Source organism: Astatotilapia calliptera, chromosome 3 (assembly GCF_900246225.1).
Source record: "Astatotilapia calliptera chromosome 3, fAstCal1.2, whole genome shotgun sequence".
Taxonomy (NCBI): domain Eukaryota; kingdom Metazoa; phylum Chordata; class Actinopteri; order Cichliformes; family Cichlidae; genus Astatotilapia; species Astatotilapia calliptera.
Genome location: NC_039304.1, coordinates 3,285,107 through 3,303,623, shown reverse-complemented (window position 1 = coordinate 3,303,623; position 18,517 = coordinate 3,285,107). Strand labels below are relative to the sequence as shown.

The following is an 18,517-nucleotide window of genomic DNA, read 5'->3' as shown; positions in this document are numbered from 1 at the left end:
GGTATAGGGCACTATCATGCATTGTAAGCTAACAGCGTTAATGCGTGTCTGTGTGTTGCTCCTGCAGAGCGGCCTGACTGCCCTTCATTTGGCAGCTCAGGAGGACAAAGTGGCCGTTGCTGAGATTTTGGCCAGAAACGGTGCCAACCTGGACCAGCAGACCAAGGTCTGAAAAAAGGGTTTTCTTCCCTTTAATAACAGTAACAGCTTCTGGTGTTGTTATTCATGGCTTAAAGAAATGTAACTGATCTGTTTTTGCTTCACAGTTGGGCTACACACCGCTGATTGTAGCATGTCACTATGGAAACGCAAAGATGGTCAACTTCCTCCTTCAGAATGGCGCAAGTGTCAATGCCAAGACTAAGGTACTGAAAAGCAGCTGTAGTGTTTTAATGAGAGCTGAACAAACAGGACTCACCTCTGCTGTGCTTTCAGAACGGATACACTCCCCTGCATCAGGCAGCGCAGCAAGGAAACACGCACATCATTAATGTGCTGCTGCAGTACGGTGCCAAACCCAACGCTACCACTGTGGTACGCAAGCACACACACACTAACACGCACGCGCACACATGCACACACACGTATAATGCTTTGCTTTCCTGTGCAGAATGGCAACACAGCTCTGGGAATTGCTCGGAGGCTGGGTTATATTTCTGTGGTGGACACACTGAGGGTTGTGACTGAAGAGATCATCACCACCACCACGGTACGTCACACACACCTGCACACTTCTTAGAGCCTGTCCGAGCTGCGATAGGCCGGCTACACCTTGGACAGCTGGCAGAGAGATAAAACTCTCAGGTTTGGCTTTGACCTGCTGGAGGAAAACAGAGCAGCCAGAGTGAAATTCATGCAGAAAACCTGAAACCTCCACAGACCTGCAGGGTCAGGACCCTTCTGTCCTTTATGAGCCTATCCGGTTGTTCAGTGATGACGCGACAAATCCTACTTCCGGGCCTAAAGTAGTCTGCGTTTAATATGGTTTTTGTGTTGTTAACATGTTTATTGTTATGTATTTTCTTCTATTTGATCTCAAAAAGCTCCTAAAACAGTCAGTGATCACTGTTGACCTCCCTCGGCTTTTATTACCGCTAATCATTTATTTAAGCTCAGTTTCTAAAACCTTAGGATGTAACTACAGCCCAGCCCATGCAGCAGTATATGAATGACTAGCCTCGTATTGTGGATGGATTATCTCAGTTGTTCTCCTGGCTGAAGTTTGGTCCTTTTACAGCATCCTGCCATGCGATTACATTTGTTCCTGACCACCGAGAACACTCACGTTAACTTTTATCGAGTGGAAAAAAAGTTAGCTTGTTTAAATTATGCTAACATAGCTGTGTCGCTAGCAGTCACGTAGCACATCATTATATACCAGCTAGCCCAACTTCAGTAACCCTACAAACGTCACTGCTGTTTAGTTTTCTGTCTTCATTTATGCTGGAAGTGATAGCAGAGCTGTACGTTTGAATTTGTTTCCAAAACCCCGCAGTCAGGACATGCTATATTGTATTTAGATAGAAGCTAGCGAGCTAACTTCCTGCTACCTCCGTTAAATGTCATAAATTCCGTTTTCATGGATGCCTGGATGTTAAACTCAATTGTTACACCTGTTAGAGCGGAGTTTAGGCCCAGACACGGCTAGTGACGTCAGACTTAACAACCGGATCAAGCTACCCACGACACACACCTCCCTACATCTTTTACATTTAGAAATTCACATAACTTTGTAGTCTTCATAAAAACAATGCATTTCTTTATCTGTCCACTATAACGCATCACTTTGGCGTAATAATACAACACTGGCTGAGATATATGAGCGCACACAGTAAAAATGATACGTGCCATTACATCAGTACAAATCTCTGTTTTTTCAAAATGACCACACGGTTGAATTAAGACAACAAAGCTAACTGCTCTGCATCAAACTGTACTATCTGGCTTTGCCTAATAAACTTACTGTCATGTTTTTAACGGGCTCTGTTTGCTCTGATCTGGCAGACGGTGACGGAGAAACACAAGCTGAATGTGCCAGAGACCATGACCGAAGTACTCGATGTGTCAGATGAAGAGGGTAAGTTGCAGCTACAGCGTGAGCCTGCAGCCCACTCCCCAATGAAGAGAGCCACCTCTGGTCCTGCAGCCATGAGTTCATTTATCATACATTTAAGTTGGAAAACCTCCATCAGTTAATCCATTTCCATTTAATCTTTATAGCCTGCACACATTTGCTTCTTTGTTGGCATCTGTAGCCACTGTACTGGTTGTAACATGTAGCAGATAAAGTGATGATACTGAGATCAGACGAGAACGTTGGACCTTTCTGTTCGTCCCTCTTTGTGGCTTCAAATGATTTTTACCAATCAGCCTGTGACTGTGCTGTTTACCTACAGCATGGGAAACCACTGATGATGATGTCATGTCAGACGACTCCATGGATGAGGAAGGTAGTCAGCATGAGGGTGTGTGTGCAGGTTTGCTGTAGGAGTGAAGGCATGGTGAATACGCCTGGACTGTACTAACTCTTCCAGAGGTCCAATCAAGTCGTTCAAGAGTAACAAGTGTTCACTGTGTGTTGGCTACAGACTTCAACTAATTATGTACTTTATAACATCATGAATGAATAATTTCTTCTTCACGGCACCTGTTAGCGGGTGAGATTTACCAGGGAGCATGTGAACGTGAACCTCAGAGGCGATGTGTTACGAGCAGGAATGGACAGAGCATCTCCAAACTGCCGTTTGTTTGGGGTGTTCCCGGGCTGTAGTGATCAGTATCCATCAAAACTGGTCCGTGGAAGTGACAGTGGTGAACCAGCAGGGTCATGGACGGCTCACTGGTGCATGATACTGCAGCTCAGGCTGCTAAGAAGGTTGTTGCTGGTTATGTCAGAATACACAGTGCATCAGTTTGTCGTGTACAGGGGTGCACAGAGCAGTCAGGGTGCCCACTGACCTCAGTGCACCACCGAAACAAAGCAAAAAGGCTTCAGCAATGAGTTTGAGGTGTGGATCTGTTGCTAACAGCACAGAGAGTCCATGGCTGGATGCAACAGGAGGATGTTAGGAAGTTCTAATGTTATGGCACATCAGTATAGGAATTTGCATGGAGGAAATCACGCTAAGCTTAGATACTCCCGAGGTCTCCACTAAGCTTTGGGCTCCACGACTCCAACCATCAGGCCTATGATGTTGTTTTAAATGATGTCATATTGTCATGGACCAGTATATAAAACAAGGGAACACTCTTGTATCATGTTCAGTTGTAAACATGAGGAGCACAGCAATGACTCCAGCTCGGCTCGTTTCCATTCAGCTGTAGCTACGAACACAGTGTACACATGTAGGTGGGATCAGCATCAGTACAGCTGAGTCCCGTTCAAAGCTTTAACTGTCCTTTAAGCCCTTAATTCATTCTCCTGCTGCTGTGCCTGCTTGTGTCACCGTTCTGGCTCAGCCTGACCCAGGATTTTGAGTTATGTTTTGGTGTGTTTTTGCATTTTGGATTCTTTCCTTATTATGATGCTGATGATTATGAATCTATGTTTCAGTTCTTCTTGTTCAGGGATTCGTTCGTAGGTTTTGTGTTCTCGTGTTTATTGCAGGTTTAGTTCTGTCTCTGTGTCGTGTCTGCGTCTTTGTTTAGTGCTGTCTTGTTTCCTGTTTTACTCTGAAGGTTCATGTTCCTGTCTTATGTCAGTGTTTCTCGCTGTGTCCCCTTCTGTCTCTAATTCCTTGATGACTTCCTCGGTGTATTTTAGCCCAGTGTGTCTTCGTGTCAGTGTCGCGTCGTCTGTTCATGCGCCCTGTTATTTCTAGCTGCACGTCATGATTCTAGTCTGCAAGAGTCGGTATTGGACATGTTCATAGTCACTTTCTCCAGTCATGTTTGCCTGCACCTTCATGTGCCAGTACCGAGATCTCGTTCACAGTTTCTCATGTCGTGTTCACAGTCTGTCCGCAGTACTTCGTCATAGTTCAGTCCTGGTCTTCGTTCATAGCCTTAGTTACTCCCAGTTTAGGTTTTTACTTTTGTCATTCCCATAGTTTATGGTTTGTTGTTTTGCCTTCTGTATCAGCCCTGATTAAAGGTTCGCTTTGAGCTTAGCACAAGTTTTGCCTCCTGCGTCTGTGTCCGCACCTGGGTCCACCAAACACACTCTCCACACGGTCTGCCCGATATTGAGTACTTAATATAAACGCGATTTAAATTTACAGGTAACAGCTTTAGTCCTACAATTTAACAAAAAACAAACAAACAAGGGACTAGTTTGGAATTAAGAACATTTATTTAAAATGAAAAGCATGTTGTATGCAACATATTACAGAATAAGTAATTATAAAAAAACAAAATTAAATTTTAAATTTGTTCGTCTGTGCCTCGGTATCGGGGGACTTTTAACGAGTACGAGTACTTTAGAAAATGTGGTATCGATATCGGTATCGGTGCATCCCTAGCTGACACTGCTCTGGCAGTTGTGACTATACAAAGGGAACGTGGAGAGAGTGAGAGACTGTTGTTAGCACCCATCCCATGCCAACATGTCAGCAAAAAAGATTGTTTTACACTTGGATAATGTTAGCCAGTGGCTTGCATGAATTTGGAAAGATGTTGCATATTAAAAAATAATAATATTATTGATTTGTCTTTTTAAAATTGCAAACCGGAGTTATTCTAAATGTAAAGTATGACTTAAAACCTGTTTGCATGACAGTAACGCTGCACAGCTGTAGCTCATTACTAACAGGAACATCAGCGGTTCGATTCCCGGCTCCTCCAGCTGTTATCGTGTTATCACCAAGGCTTCAGCATTTCAGTGAGCCTGGCAGCTCAGAGACAGCGAAACGTAAAAATAAAGCGCTTTGTGAATGTGCACATGGGTGAAATATGCTCAGTATAAATATACTTATAAGTGCCAATCCATCTGTATGTCTGTTATAATACATGAACACAGTCAGAGGGTTGACTCCACTAATCGCCTGCACACAGTCATGCTGAACATCTGCGTCCTGCAGCCAACAGCGATGCTGAGCCCTGCTGTGCAGTAGTGGAACAGTAATAGTGCTAAATCACTGTTATGCAGTTAGCATAAGCCTTACAGTTGCTTTGCACAGTCCTCAATCGAAGCATGAGAATACAGTAGAATATAGAGATGCTGTAGCGAGAAGCTGTGAAGTGCACGTCAGTGCAGCCACTAAACTGTGAAAGGTTTTCTTAACTAGAGACACAAAAGTGACGACGCGTTGAGATTTCCTGTACAGCAGCCCTGTGTTTCTTGTTCATGAGCCACATCAATGTCTGTTTTCCACTTTCAGCCAGATGTTCAAATGTCCTGTTTGTAGAGTAACTGGCTGTGATGTTTCCACCTGTGAACATCAAAACCAAAACAAGCACAATTACAGATTTGTTGACTTGTGTCCAAAATATTTCTAACAATATCCCAACATCAAGGTGCGTCACTGCGTTTTCTCATCAGTGGTTGGTTATAGTTGTGGTTTTTCATTGATAGTTTCATTTCTGCTTCTCAAGGTGACGACACGATGACAGGCGACGGAGGGGAGTATCTGAGGCCTGAGGATCTGCGGGAGCTGGGAGATGACTCCCTGCCAGGACAGTACCTGGATGGGATGAACTACCTGCGCTTCAGCCTGGAGGGAGGACGAACCGACAGGTGCATCAAACTCTGCAAAAGCTAAAGACAGAGACAAACTCGCTGTGAAACATATTCCTGGATGAAATGATTCATGCACAGTTGTTGCATATGTTCTCTATACCGCTTTACAAGCTGCAGCTCACACAGCTGTTTCAATAACACACTCTTTTCCCTTTTATGACATTTTATGTAACCTACTTGTGCATTTCTTCCCTTCCCACCCTCTTTACTCACATTGGCTCCGCCCCATTCAGTGTATGCACAAACAGCTAACAGCCTGTATGTTTTGTGTCTGTTTGCAACCTCTCCTCTTCACACTTCACGGTCTGCCTTTTCATACCTACATAATCGAATGCAAAGGTATGTGCTGACTCCATCCACGTATCTGGACTTCTAAGTCTTCAAGTTTATTCATTTATATAGCACTTTCAAAAACAACAGTTGTTGACCAAAGTACTGCACAATAACACAGTCATACCAGAGAAAACAGAATAGAGATTAAGAGAAAATAGAATCATGGAAAGAACAATAGAAACAGACTCATCTTGACTTAAAAGCCAGAGAGTAAAAGTGGTGTTTGGACGGGTTTGACAGTCTCCAGTGTTGGAGAGGTCCTGACATGCAGGAGCAATGAGCTCCATAACTTAGGAGCGGTCACGGCAAATGCCCGGTCTCTGTGTTTTAACCTCGACCTTGGGACTTGGGATCTTGGGGGAGAATATCGGGTTAGGAAATCAGGGAGATATATATGTAACGTCTTAAAAACAAGTGTTAAAATGAATTCAAAAGCTGACTGGCACGCAGTGTACTGATGCAAGTATGGCAGATGTGTGATCCCAGTTAGGAGCCGTGCTGCAGCGTTTTGGACTAGCTGCAGTCGGCCAATTGATGTAGAGGTAATACCAGAGTAGAGGCTATTACGGAAGTCGAGACGAGATGAAGGCAGGGATCACTTTCTCAAAATCTCTGAAACAGAGGAAAGGCTTTTGCAAGGAGGCGGAGATGAAAGAAGCCAGCCTTGATTATGTTATTTATATGTTTGTCCTAAATTTCTTGCAGAGGATTTTTTATAGATCTCGAGAGGGCCGAGGTGAAGAGGGTCACAAGCACCGAAAACAATGACCTCAGTTTTCTGCTCATTTAGGTTGAGAAAATGTAGCGCCATCCATGCCTTAACGTCTTCCAGACAATCAAACAGACCCTTCAGAGGATTCACCGATTTTCATCTCAGGGGAACGTAAATCTGAGAGTCATCTGTGTAGCAATGGAACGAGAGGCCATATTTATTTAAAACTGAGCCCATTGGAAGCATGTCGATTGAAAAAAGGACAGAGCCCTGGGGGACCCCACAGGAAAGCACGGTCTTTGGTGATAATGAGTCTCTGAGATTAACAGAGAAGGTTCGATTAGATAAGAAGGATTTAAACCATTCCACAACAATCCCTTTTATTCCAACGTGTTGTTCCAGTCTAGAGATGAAGGCTGGGATCTACTCTATCAAAAGCAGAACTGATAATAGAGAGTAACTCTGCTGCAGCTTTGGACCCACAGCTCAAACCCAGGTTGCTTTAAGCACATGAAGAGCTTTGTATTCCCGTTGGTGCTTTATAAAGCTGGGAGAGCACCGGTGACTACACTGGTAAACCACAATCTCATGTCCCTAACGACCACAGGAATCTTGGAGCGGTGGAAAGTTAGGAACGTGTTGACATGCACGCATGGTGTTCGTGCTCCCTGAGCTTGGCTCGGCCTTCCAGCCGTATGTAATAAACAGATCAGATGCTTTGGCTGCTGCGTTCGTGTGTCCAGCAGCGCTGCTGTTAAACCAACACTTTAGGTACAGTTTTAGCTTTTGAACATGCTGTTCACCACGTAATTGCTGGACATTGATCCCGACCAGAACAGAACTTTAAAGATTATGAATTTCCTGCCGTGCTGGGTTGATATCATGGGCTTCACAGGTTTCATGCTTGTGTTTTTCCTGTGTGCTTCAGTTCAGACAGGTCCTTCACGCCCACTCACCACAGCTACTACTCTTCTAAACATGAAGGCATGATGGAGGAGATGCTCACCAGTCACCAGGTACGCCGCATCATCACACAGATCACTAATTCTGTGCATTTTTTAATGTTTATTGATAAGATTTTAAGTTCAAAGTTACATAACGTCAAACCAAACACACAACAACAAAAACACAAACAGGAAAGAAAAGGAAAAAAATAAAAGAAAAAATACACCAGTTAGCCAGTACAAATCAAAAGTTCAAAAGAAACACCAGTGTCCAAAGAAGATGATCTTCTGTGTGAGGTTAGACAGGGCAACAGAGAGTTCACCAAGTCCAGAAGATGTGGGAAACATGTCCAGGAAGGAATCAGGGTTTCACACAAACACAAAGTGCAGTCAAATGGGTTAAAGTTTATGTTAAATTCCCATTAATATGATCGAGAAAAGGGCCCCAGATTTCGACAAACTTAAAATGGGTGTCAGCCAAACGATAGCAAACCTCTTCAATCATCTCACGTAGCCAAACCCTGAACAATGGAGGAGATGGTGATTTCTAGGCTCTAAGAACAAGTCTTCTAGCTACAATCATGCCAAACATTAAGGCTTTCTGAAGAGGACGTCTGAGTGCCAATGAGGTTAGGGAGCCTAGCACTGCAAGTACACCATCCGGCTCTAATTTTAAATCATAAATATATATTAAATATCTCTGCCCAGAAACTCCCGAGTGTGGGGCAAGACCAGAAAAGGTGACCAAGGGTTCCCTCCATTGCTTTGCATCTGTCACACAAAGACCAAATAGACGGAAAACTGCTGCAGAGATTTGTTTTAGAAAAATGCAGACGATGAAGGACCTTGAACTGTATAAGTTGTAGTCTGGCATTAACAGAGTGTTCTTTAATCTTTTTCAACCCATTGGCCCACAAAGCATCCGATATGTCCACTTCCAAGTCCTTAACCCAAGCGTCCTTGATGTGGTTAGTAGGTGGTATACGTGTAAAAAGTGTAGTAAATTATTCTGTGCATTCTTAAAACGCTGCCGTGGGACGATGTTAACCTAAAGGTTAGGAATTATGACGCTCAGGCTGTGGCTGTGGACTGTACTGTTAACCACTCTGAAGTGCTTTGATTCTCAGCTACTTCAGTCTGCACATCAATCTGTGAGTAAGATGTTGTGTGAGGATGTTTAGCACCTGGAGGAATTAGAGTTAGAGCAGAGGAGTTCTGTGTAAGCACCATTTATCCAGCCTGGAGGCGGTGTTGCCTTGCAGCAACCATCTGACCCTTTCTGTGTGGAGTTTGCATGCTCCTCTTGTGTCTTCCTGGGTTCTCTTGGGTACTCTGGCTTCCTCCCACACTCCAAAGACATGCAGTTAGTGGGGTTGGCTTCACTGGTGAATCTAAACTGTTTGTATGTGAGTACGATAAAGACGAGGATGGATCAATGAAAGAAGGGCTGAGCGAGCCTGATTTCTGTTTGTCAGACTTAACACATCTGAGCTCTCAGGATTCAGCCTTAGAAGGGCTGCAACCCCACCCGACCCACTCCTCCACCCACGGTCCTGCTGTTTTTATGGGGATTATGTTTCTGTCAAATTCAGGAGCAAGTATATCCCATGATCTTCTCAATGCCCTAGATGACTGGTCTCTGATAAGAGGTTTGTTTCGTTCCAGGTTTCATCCCTTGCCAGGGAGACTGAGAGGGATTCGTACCGGTTGAGCTGGGGCACAGAGAACCTGGACAACGTGGCTTTGTCCTCCAGCCCTGTCCATTCAGGGTAAGCACAGCAGCACTGAAGGAAAGTCGTAAACAGCATTTACACTGCCAGAGTTCTGTGAATAAACTGTTTTCTGTGGATCTTCGTAGATGGAAATCCTGCTGAGCCCTGTTCTTTTCCTTCTGCTCGTTTTTTACACTTGCTGGGATTTCTCCCTCTCTGATTTCTTCTGCCTGACTTGTGATTCCTCTTTGTCTGTTGTGGTTGTTGTTTTAGCCACTCCTCTCCGTGCCATGATCATGGAGACCACAGCAGGTGACCTTCTGCACCTTGGTTGCACCTCATTCCCCTTCATCACCGTCCTTCTCCGCTCAGTGTGCTCTCCCTATGGAGAGGTGTATGTGTTGCACCGTCCTCGACAGACAACATCTCGTGTATATTCCTGTATTCTCAGCCTGAACGTAAATTAAACATAAACTCTCTGAATGATTTTCCAAAGTTGGCATCATGACACTGCAAGTTCAGGAAAGTTTAGATAAGGTTGAAGGTTGAGGACATGTTTGTCGACTTCATTCAGTGTCTCGTGAACTGTGCATTTCTACTAACATGCCACGTGGTGTGGAGACTATTAGAATAAACTTACAGTTTACTCTAATCTCGTCTTCTAACATTAATTTAACAGCTGTTTCAAGTCTGTCGTTGGGTTTTCTAACCTGGTTGTTTGTTTGGCTGAAGCTGAGCCAAGAACCGTCTTTAGTGTCATATCATCATTTCATCACAGTCGGTCTTTACCCCGCTGGGATGTGTGATCCATACGCATACTTGTGACTGTGCATGGAGAGCGAAGGTCAAACCTGAATGCAGAGCAGCCCTCGTCCATTCAGTGTTGAGAAAACAGAAACCAAAGGTTGAGCGAACGTTAGCTACCATGCTACAATCATAGAGTTGTCCATCCCATGGTTATAGGTAGTCTATGTTAAAGTGCAGCTATCCTTTTTTTGTAACATCTCTATTTGAAGATTAAACATAATAAAGAAAATGCATTGTTCTGGTCTGCTGTTTCCACGAGCATAGATTGGCTAATGCTACGTGATGTGAGCTAGCTTAAGTTTACTATTACTGACCTCGCTGAATCAGTTCACTAAAGTTAAGACTATGCTATAGTTGTGCTGTTGTTGCTTCACGGTCTAAGATAGATAAGCTCACTTAGAAAAAACCATAAATACATATAGTTCATGAAGAAAGTGTGTTTGCTTCTTTAGAGAAGGAAAGTTTGATGAACAAAAGTGTCCCAGGCCAACACGCCGACAGGATCTTCCTTAGTCCTCATATCTCGTGCTTTCTTGAGTCTTAACGGGGCCTTCTTGATTTTGAGATACGTAGTTAACGACTTAACTGTTGCTTGTGTTCAAAAACTCGAGCAAGTAAACAGCTGTGGTCCTTCGTGTAAGTGTGCATCTTACAAACTGTTCAAACCAAACAAAGCTTTGCCGTCTGCTTTCTCACCACTTAATGGAGCTGAATTAGACTGAACCGGACAATATTGGCGTCTCATTCGTGCATGTATCTCCTGCTTCCTCTCAGCTTCCTGGTCAGCTTCATGGTAGACGCCAGGGGCGGAGCCATGCGCGGCTGTCGACACAACGGCCTCCGCATCATCATCCCGCCGAGGAAGTGCAGCGCCCCGACGAGAGTGACGTGCCGACTGGTGAAGAGGCACCGTCTGGCCACCATGCCCCCGATGGTTGAGGGGGAGGGTCTGGCCAGCAGGCTCATCGAGGTGGGACCCTCTGGAGCCCAGTTCCTTGGGTAAGACAGGAATAGTGATTGTAGAAGCTTCTGGATGTGTGGAGGTTAACAGTTGAAGTCTATTTATGTCAACAACAGTTGCCTCAAGGCGCCTTACACATACACATGATATAATATTATTTGCTAGTAGCTTTGAATGTTTTATGGCAATAAGTTTCCAGGCAGGACGAAAAGTGCTTCTTTCCTTTGAACATCTATCCTGTTATTAATTTGTATCCCGTATAAATGCAAAGGTTACAAAGTGCTGCCCTTTTCTTTCAGATTAATTTGCCAGCCTCTGCCTGACTCAGACTGTCTCTGTATTTGCTCTCGCTTCCTCCCAGTGCCAGCGGTCTGCCAGCATGGCCTGTTTACTTTCATAACAGCTGCAGCGCGACTCTTTCTAACCTTTCTCCCTAACACTTGATGAAACAGCTTTTCTTATTAACTCCAGCTGCAGTGTCTCGCACCATGATTGGTTTGATATGTGGACTGAAACTCTGCCCTCTGCTGGTAACGTTTGAGATGGTCACAGTTACAGATTTGCTGCAGACGACAGAAGTTTTTGCTGTGATGTGAAATGTTTCTGCAGCTCTGCAGTGAAACTAGCCCCACACGGCCACAATGATGAGCTCATTTCAAATAAACAGATTTAATTTGAATAAAAATGCAGAATAATAGTCTAACAGATTCAAACTGGCTTTATCAGAGGACTTCTTCAGTGACCAACACAGTGTGTGTTATGGAAATGCAAAGAACTACAAAGTCAGTCTTCTTTATTATGAAAAGAAGGACTTGAGTATAAATATAAGCGCAGCTTTGGGGTAAATGTTGTATGTTTTTATTTGTCATTTCTTCGTGATGCTCTATTGGACGTCCTAACTGTGCAGCTAAGAGAAAATCGGCGCTCAACCCAAACATTGTGTGTGCTCTTTCTTCCTCACTGCTGCATACGGACGCTCGGTCAATCACAGTAAACTCCACCTCCCCAGTGCCCCCCCACCTCTAAATGAGGGAGAGAGTTTGGTTACCCGAATCCTCCAGCTTGGTCCACCGGGGACCAGATTTCTTGGGTAGGGTGGAAACCAGTCTGTGGTTTTGCATATGAAACAATCCATGGATGCCAGTTTCTTTGTTACTGTGCTGTCGTGTTTGTGCTAATGCTGCATAATCCACTTCATTTAGTGTCCGTGCTTCCAGCCACTGCTTGTCACTTCTCTCCTTCCTGCTTTGCCGTTTCCCTTTTCTTTCTTCTCATTCTCGGGGGAAGATTTGTCTCTCACTTATGTGTGAAATTTAAATGGTTGTGTGGCCTGTAAGTCGAAGGGAAGCAGGAGAATATGAGTGCACGCTTCAGCGATCGGCTCTGTATGGTTTTTATTTCGAGTTTATAAGAAATCACATGGTGTCACCAGGCAATATTTGGCCTTTTCACTATATTTTAAATTGATGTGTTTCTCCTGCCTGAGTGGTCAAAGTCATAAAATAACATCAACAGTATTTAGAGTGAAACATAAACAAATACTACAGGCCAGGTAACCATATAAATATCACATAGAAATATGTGTGTCTGTCCCGATGTTGGCCTGCAGGACGCTTCTTGTAGATACTCGTTGTAACTAGTTTGTGATTGTGCTCATCAGGTAAGTGTCAGAGTGACGTTTTCTAACTATTACAAATGGACGACACACTGATCATAAATCAACTTGAATGTTGTGATTCAAGTGAATCCACCTGAGATTTGCTGGTGCAGATGCTTTTATCCAGCACAGCTCTACATGTTTATCTGAGATGCTCTTTATCACCACGTGTCAACACATCAGCTGCAGAAAAAATAAACTGTAATTCACATAGCAGTGAAGCCAGAGCAAGAGGAGCGATGCTGTGTCTGAAGCACAGGTACAGTCGGGCTCGTATCCAGATACAAAGATGAACAGTCAAAGAACAGGAGACTTACCTCACTAACCTGTTATATTCCATCACACCACGCGCTTAGTTTTACTTGGACTTACCCAGCGTATCTTGTTCCTCCAGTCCTGTCATTGTGGAGATCCCTCACTTCGCTGCCCTCCGAGGGAAGGAGCGCGAGCTGGTGATTCTGAGGAGCGAAACAGGAGAGAGCTGGAAGGAGCATCACTGTGAACACACTCAAGAGGAGCTCAACCAGATACTCAACGGCATGGACGAGGGTCAGTCTCCGACACTGGCTGACGACACCGCGGCGTCAAACGATAAAGGCCTGATGACGTCTTTTCTGTCTCACCTTCTGCAGAACTGGAAACTCCCGAAGAGCTGGAGAGGAAACGCATTTGCCGTATCATCACTAGAGATTTCCCACAATACTTTGCTGTGGTGTCACGCATCAAGCAAGACAGCAATCTGATTGGTCCTGAAGGAGGCATCCTCAGCAGCACCGTTGTACCACAAGTTCAGGCAGTTTTTCCTGAGGGGGCGCTGACCAAGAGGATCAGGGTTGGACTGCAGGTAAACAGAGTGTGGTTAGCTTTTATATGTTCTCTGTTTTGCTGTCATTGTGTTGTTCTTAATATTCAAAGCTTTAGTTTTAAACCATGGAAACAAAACAGACTCAACCTTCTTAAGTTGCTGTGATTCATGTCGATGTCTTTACTAAATGGACTAGAAAGAGGTGGATAAAGCACATGTGCTGTCTGCGTACAGTTGCCTCACAGCCAGGCTTTCCTCTTGTCTCGCAGGCCCAGCCAGTGAGCATAGATGTCGTGAGGAAGCTCCTGGGGAACAAGGCCAGCTTCAGTCCCATTGTCACTCTGGAGCCGCGCAGGAGGAAATTTCATAAACCCATCACCATGACAATCCCTGTCCCCAAGAGCAACTCCGACCCCGTCCTCAACGGCTTTGGAGGGGACACACCCACCCTACGATTGCTTTGTAGCATCACGGGTTAGAGAAGCCGTAGAAAAGTTCAAATCTTAACGGGTGAAGCTGAGACGCGTCTCCACATTCTAACATTTCATGTCACGCAGGTGGAACAACGCCAGCCCAGTGGGAGGATATAACAGGAACTACTCCGTTAACTTTTATTAATGACTGCGTGTCCTTTACCACCAACGTGTCTGCCAGGTAAACCAGCTGAACCAAATATCAGCCACAGACACCAGCTCGCTCCTAACCCTCTTCTGATTTCTAGGTTCTGGCTCATAGACTGTCGGCAAGTCCAGGAATCGGTCAACTTCTCCACTCAGGTGTATCGGGAAATCATCTGTGTCCCTTACATGGCCAAGTTCGTCATCTTCGCCAAGACCCACGACCCGATTGAGGCCCGATTGCGCTGCTTTTGCATGACTGATGACAAGATTGATAAAACACTGGAACAGCAGGAGAACTTCGCCGAGGTGGCGCGCAGCCGAGATGTAGAGGTGAGAAAGGAGAGCGGAGGGAGTCTAACACCAAGTTATACAAGACAGAGTTCGGAAATGAAACCCCAATAAAATAAAAAACCTTTGAGCGGTCGACTCCAGTCTAAGAAGAAGAAATATCTAAAGAAGGGTGTAAACATGTAAGATGTCAGGCGTGATTATTCCATCATGTATGCATGTGTTACCTTTACTAGGTCCTGGAAGGCAAACCTATCTATGCAGACTGCTTTGGTAACCTTGTTCCCCTCACGAAAAGCGGCCAACATCACCTCTTCAGCTTTTACGCCTTCAAGGAGAACCGGTTAGCACTCTTCATCAAAGTGAGTCATCGTTTATTTCTTCTGAGCAAGTGCTGCAAGTGTCAGCCAATGTTCTTCGTATAACATGGAATCGGTTTAGCAATGAGCAGCTGGCTAACGTTGACCCGCTTGGCTTTGGCAGATCAGAGACAACACTCAGGAGCCGTGTGGCCGCTTGTCATTTATGAAAGAACCCAGGAACTACAGGTCACTTGCACAAAATGCTATATGCAATCTCAACATCACACTTCCATCATACTGCAAGGTAAGGATGGCGCGCCGATGCTGCTGGCGGTCGTGTGTCTTTATGAGTAAAAGCTGCGTGCTGGTTTCAGTAGTTTAACATGGAAAGTCCTCTGGTTGCTTTAACTCTAGACCGTGTTGCAATAACACATATTATCAATGTTCCCTCTAATGTTTCACGTGTCTGAACACACAAACTCCCTGAGCGTCGCACTGTGAGCAACGGCAGACGTGTGCACTGTGGTCACGCCAGCATCCAAGTTACATGTTTATTAAAGTAATCAAATTACAGCATTTATGTTCGACTACTTTTAATTAACTGCTTTAGTCCACTTACAATGAAAATTTAAACAAATCTATTTCGTGACCTGTAGCATGTCAACACTAATGGAAGTAAAAATAACTTGAACTCCAATTTTAAAAACATTTTCTTTTTTCTTTTTATTTATTTATTTTTTTGCTCTGACTGTATTATGAGTCTGTGGTCTGGGAGAGAGTCTGTAACTCTGTCTGCAACATACAGTAAATAATGACCAATGTTGGGCAGTTAATTATATAGTGACTTCTTCAAAAAAGTAACTGAGTTTTGCAAACAGAGTTTTTTGCAGCTGTTTACCTAAAAATGCAGCCAAGGCGTTTTTTTTAAATAAACATTTCAAACTATTTACAGAACAATCAGCTGTTCTGCATCAAATCTGATGCCACACAAATTATTTGTGCCGCTGCAAAAAATAATTCCTGTCCACTATGAGATGAAGGAGAACATCAGCCTGATACCTGCAGGCCTGACAGCAGCAGATGTGTCACTGCTGTAACACCTGTAACACTCAGCAGGCGCCTCATTGTTCTGACACACAACAACACTACTGACTACACTACACACTGACTACACACTAACTACACACTAACTACACACTAACTACACACTAACTACACACTAACTACACTCTAACTACACAAGATTTGTGCTAAACTTGGCAATCGCATCTCAAACACGCCGTCACTCCTAAAACTTCCCCCTCCCTAAACCACTAAATGTCATGTTGCCATATCATTTTTTGATTGGTCGACATGGTACATTTTTCGACCAATAGGAAAGGCTGAGGGAGGGGGTTTGTTTTTGCTCACAGGCTTTCGAGCGTTTTCCTTATAAAACGCTGTCTTTACCGTTTCTTCCTGCAGTAAATATAAACAACGACAGTATTCAGGAAGAAAACCAAACATTGCAGATATTTTATCATAACTCTGGTTTTACGTGGTCGATCAACACAATTTAAAAACTGGTATAAAGTCCACACTTTGTCCGTCAGTTGTTCCGTCTGTCCTGCTCACATCTCCAATGGTTGTACACGTTGTCATTAACGTGGCTTCACTCCACATCAGCCGCTTTGCTAAAACACCGGTGTCGCACATAAGGACGCTGTCATAGCCTGTCAGCCACGTTGATTAGCTGCGTATATCTGCGTATATATTACAGCTGCATATACTGTAATATACTCACATATCTATATTATTGCTAATATATATTGTAATATATCTATATCACTAAAGCACTTCTGGATGGATGCAAACTGCATTTCGTTGCCCTGTACCTGTGCATGTGCAATGACAATAAAGTTGAATTCTATTCTATTCTATTCTATATACGAATGTGAATCGCGTGATTGGCTGGACTACGGGATAAGGTGGCCTCGTTCTGATCCCATACGGGAGCAGCCGGTCACTGACTAACACTGCAGAACAGGATTGTTAAAGTTTTCATTTTAACTTAAGGTTCGATTGTTTTCTGTGTGCAGAGACCTGCCAGCAGTGCACAACTGCACACGCGCAGCTTAGAGGGAACATTGCATATTATGTGCTAATGTCCCACTGATCAACTCCCTCAACTTAAATGAAATCCAAATTATTTTCATATTTGGTGTCCTAAATATAATTCTAAGCACTCAAAGATTAATAGTAACTGTCTTTAACACTGTGGATAGTGTGTGGTGTCATGTTAAAGCCCTGTGAAATATGTTTGTTTTTGCATAAACAGCTGTGGTCAGCAGTGTGCCTGGACTTATCATGGGCGTGAATGTCACGGTCATTTTATGTTCTTGTTCCAAGGTGGATTCATGGCACAAAATACATGTTTAATGGCTTTAAATAAGAAGGTTACTTTAGCTTTTCTTTAATCCACAGAGAGACTAAACTGTGCATACAGACTGAAATATATGAGTGTGCTGCTGAAGGCTCTGCAGTCAGAGTCATGTAGGCTCTAAGCCTAAAACAGATACTACATGTGAAGAAAGGTTTTAGTTATAATATCCCCTCACCCTTTAACAGAATTAAATCTAACTGAATAAAATGTGTGTAGTTGGTAAACGAACTAAAACAGCATGAAATTGTAAATATTCTGTGTTCATTTATGGTATGATTTGGTGCTGTACAACACAGGGTTTCTACAACCCCGTCGGGGAACTGGTTTAAAAAGGTTGTGTTTATATTGTAACCCCTATACTGATTTTCATACATCTTACTCTAGTGTTTTTCATAAATAAAATAATAAGTAATAAAGACTAACACGGAAACTAAATAAACAAAAAAGAAACATTTTCAAACAAAACAAAGGCACAAACCCGCCCTCCAAACTAACTCGCACTAAGCTAAATGACAAACTAAGACTAATAATAACTCTGGTAGTTATAATTCTCCACAACTGGTAGTTTCTTTTTGCAGCATGAAAAGGGTTTATCTGGCAGCTCTCACTGGACAGACCGATCCTCAGAGCAACGAGGAAGTCCAGGGAGAGTTTTGCATTAGCACGTTGGCGGTCTCTGCCAACATTTCTAACAGCTACAGTTCCTGTAATCATCAGTTCAAACAACTGTATGTAAGCACAAGTTATTTCGATTTATCACCACTTTGTCCAGATCTGCTAGAAGACCCAAAGTGTGACACTATGACAGGAAATCTAATGATCAGGGACAATCTAGCACCAAAGCTCAGGCGTTCCAGTGTCCCTGTCCACAGTGACGGGAGGGCTCACCGTGGACTCACCAAGAACGAACCCCCTGCTCCAAAACTGACACCTGTAATCTTGACTGAAATTTGCAGCTGCACATGTTTTTTGGCCACAATGACAGAAGCTGGTGAGGTTCAAACCCCAGATCCCAGACAGCCGCTAAATGAACTCAATTTGGCCAAGGAGAGACAGAATTATGGCAGATGCTTTTGGTCAAAGATACGGGACAATAAACAATATAACTGTGAGCCTGTGTGGATTAGAAAGAATCCAAAATAAAGTAATTAAAGATTTATGTTGCAGAATTATTCCCCCAGTGAAAAAGCCCAACATGACCATAACATCCATGCCCAACGTCTGAGCACAGCTGTAGCACACGTGTAATATATTTACCTAGTCCGTCTCTGAAGACC

The 18,517-nt window shown here is 43.8% G+C and overlaps 1 protein-coding gene across 27 annotated transcripts in view; it reads left to right on the top strand.

Annotated features, from left to right (window-relative positions):
* Positions 1-18,517, top strand: part of ank2b (ankyrin 2b, neuronal) — a 154,564-nt gene that overhangs the window by 109,561 nt on the left and 26,486 nt on the right. For 18 of the 27 annotated variants that reach the window (XM_026159507.1, XM_026159612.1, XM_026159602.1 and 15 more), the window contains 19 exons: positions 68-166; positions 267-365; positions 436-534; positions 611-709; positions 2,005-2,077; positions 2,397-2,450; positions 5,533-5,674; positions 7,651-7,738; positions 9,332-9,435; positions 9,652-9,690; positions 10,960-11,184; positions 12,138-12,236; positions 13,198-13,352; positions 13,436-13,647; positions 13,878-14,082; positions 14,166-14,262; positions 14,330-14,558; positions 14,753-14,878; positions 15,000-15,122. In XM_026159507.1, coding sequence (XP_026015292.1) covers positions 68-166; positions 267-365; positions 436-534; positions 611-709; positions 2,005-2,077; positions 2,397-2,450; positions 5,533-5,674; positions 7,651-7,738; positions 9,332-9,435; positions 9,652-9,690; positions 10,960-11,184; positions 12,138-12,236; positions 13,198-13,352; positions 13,436-13,647; positions 13,878-14,082; positions 14,166-14,262; positions 14,330-14,558; positions 14,753-14,878; positions 15,000-15,122 — 2,367 coding nt within the window. The remainder of the gene's footprint in view (positions 1-67; positions 167-266; positions 366-435; positions 535-610; positions 710-2,004; positions 2,078-2,396; positions 2,451-5,532; positions 5,675-7,650; positions 7,739-9,331; positions 9,436-9,651; positions 9,691-10,959; positions 11,185-12,137; positions 12,237-13,197; positions 13,353-13,435; positions 13,648-13,877; positions 14,083-14,165; positions 14,263-14,329; positions 14,559-14,752; positions 14,879-14,999; positions 15,123-18,517) is intronic. The other 9 variants (XM_026159456.1, XM_026159450.1, XM_026159448.1 and 6 more) reach the window with 5 other exon arrangements.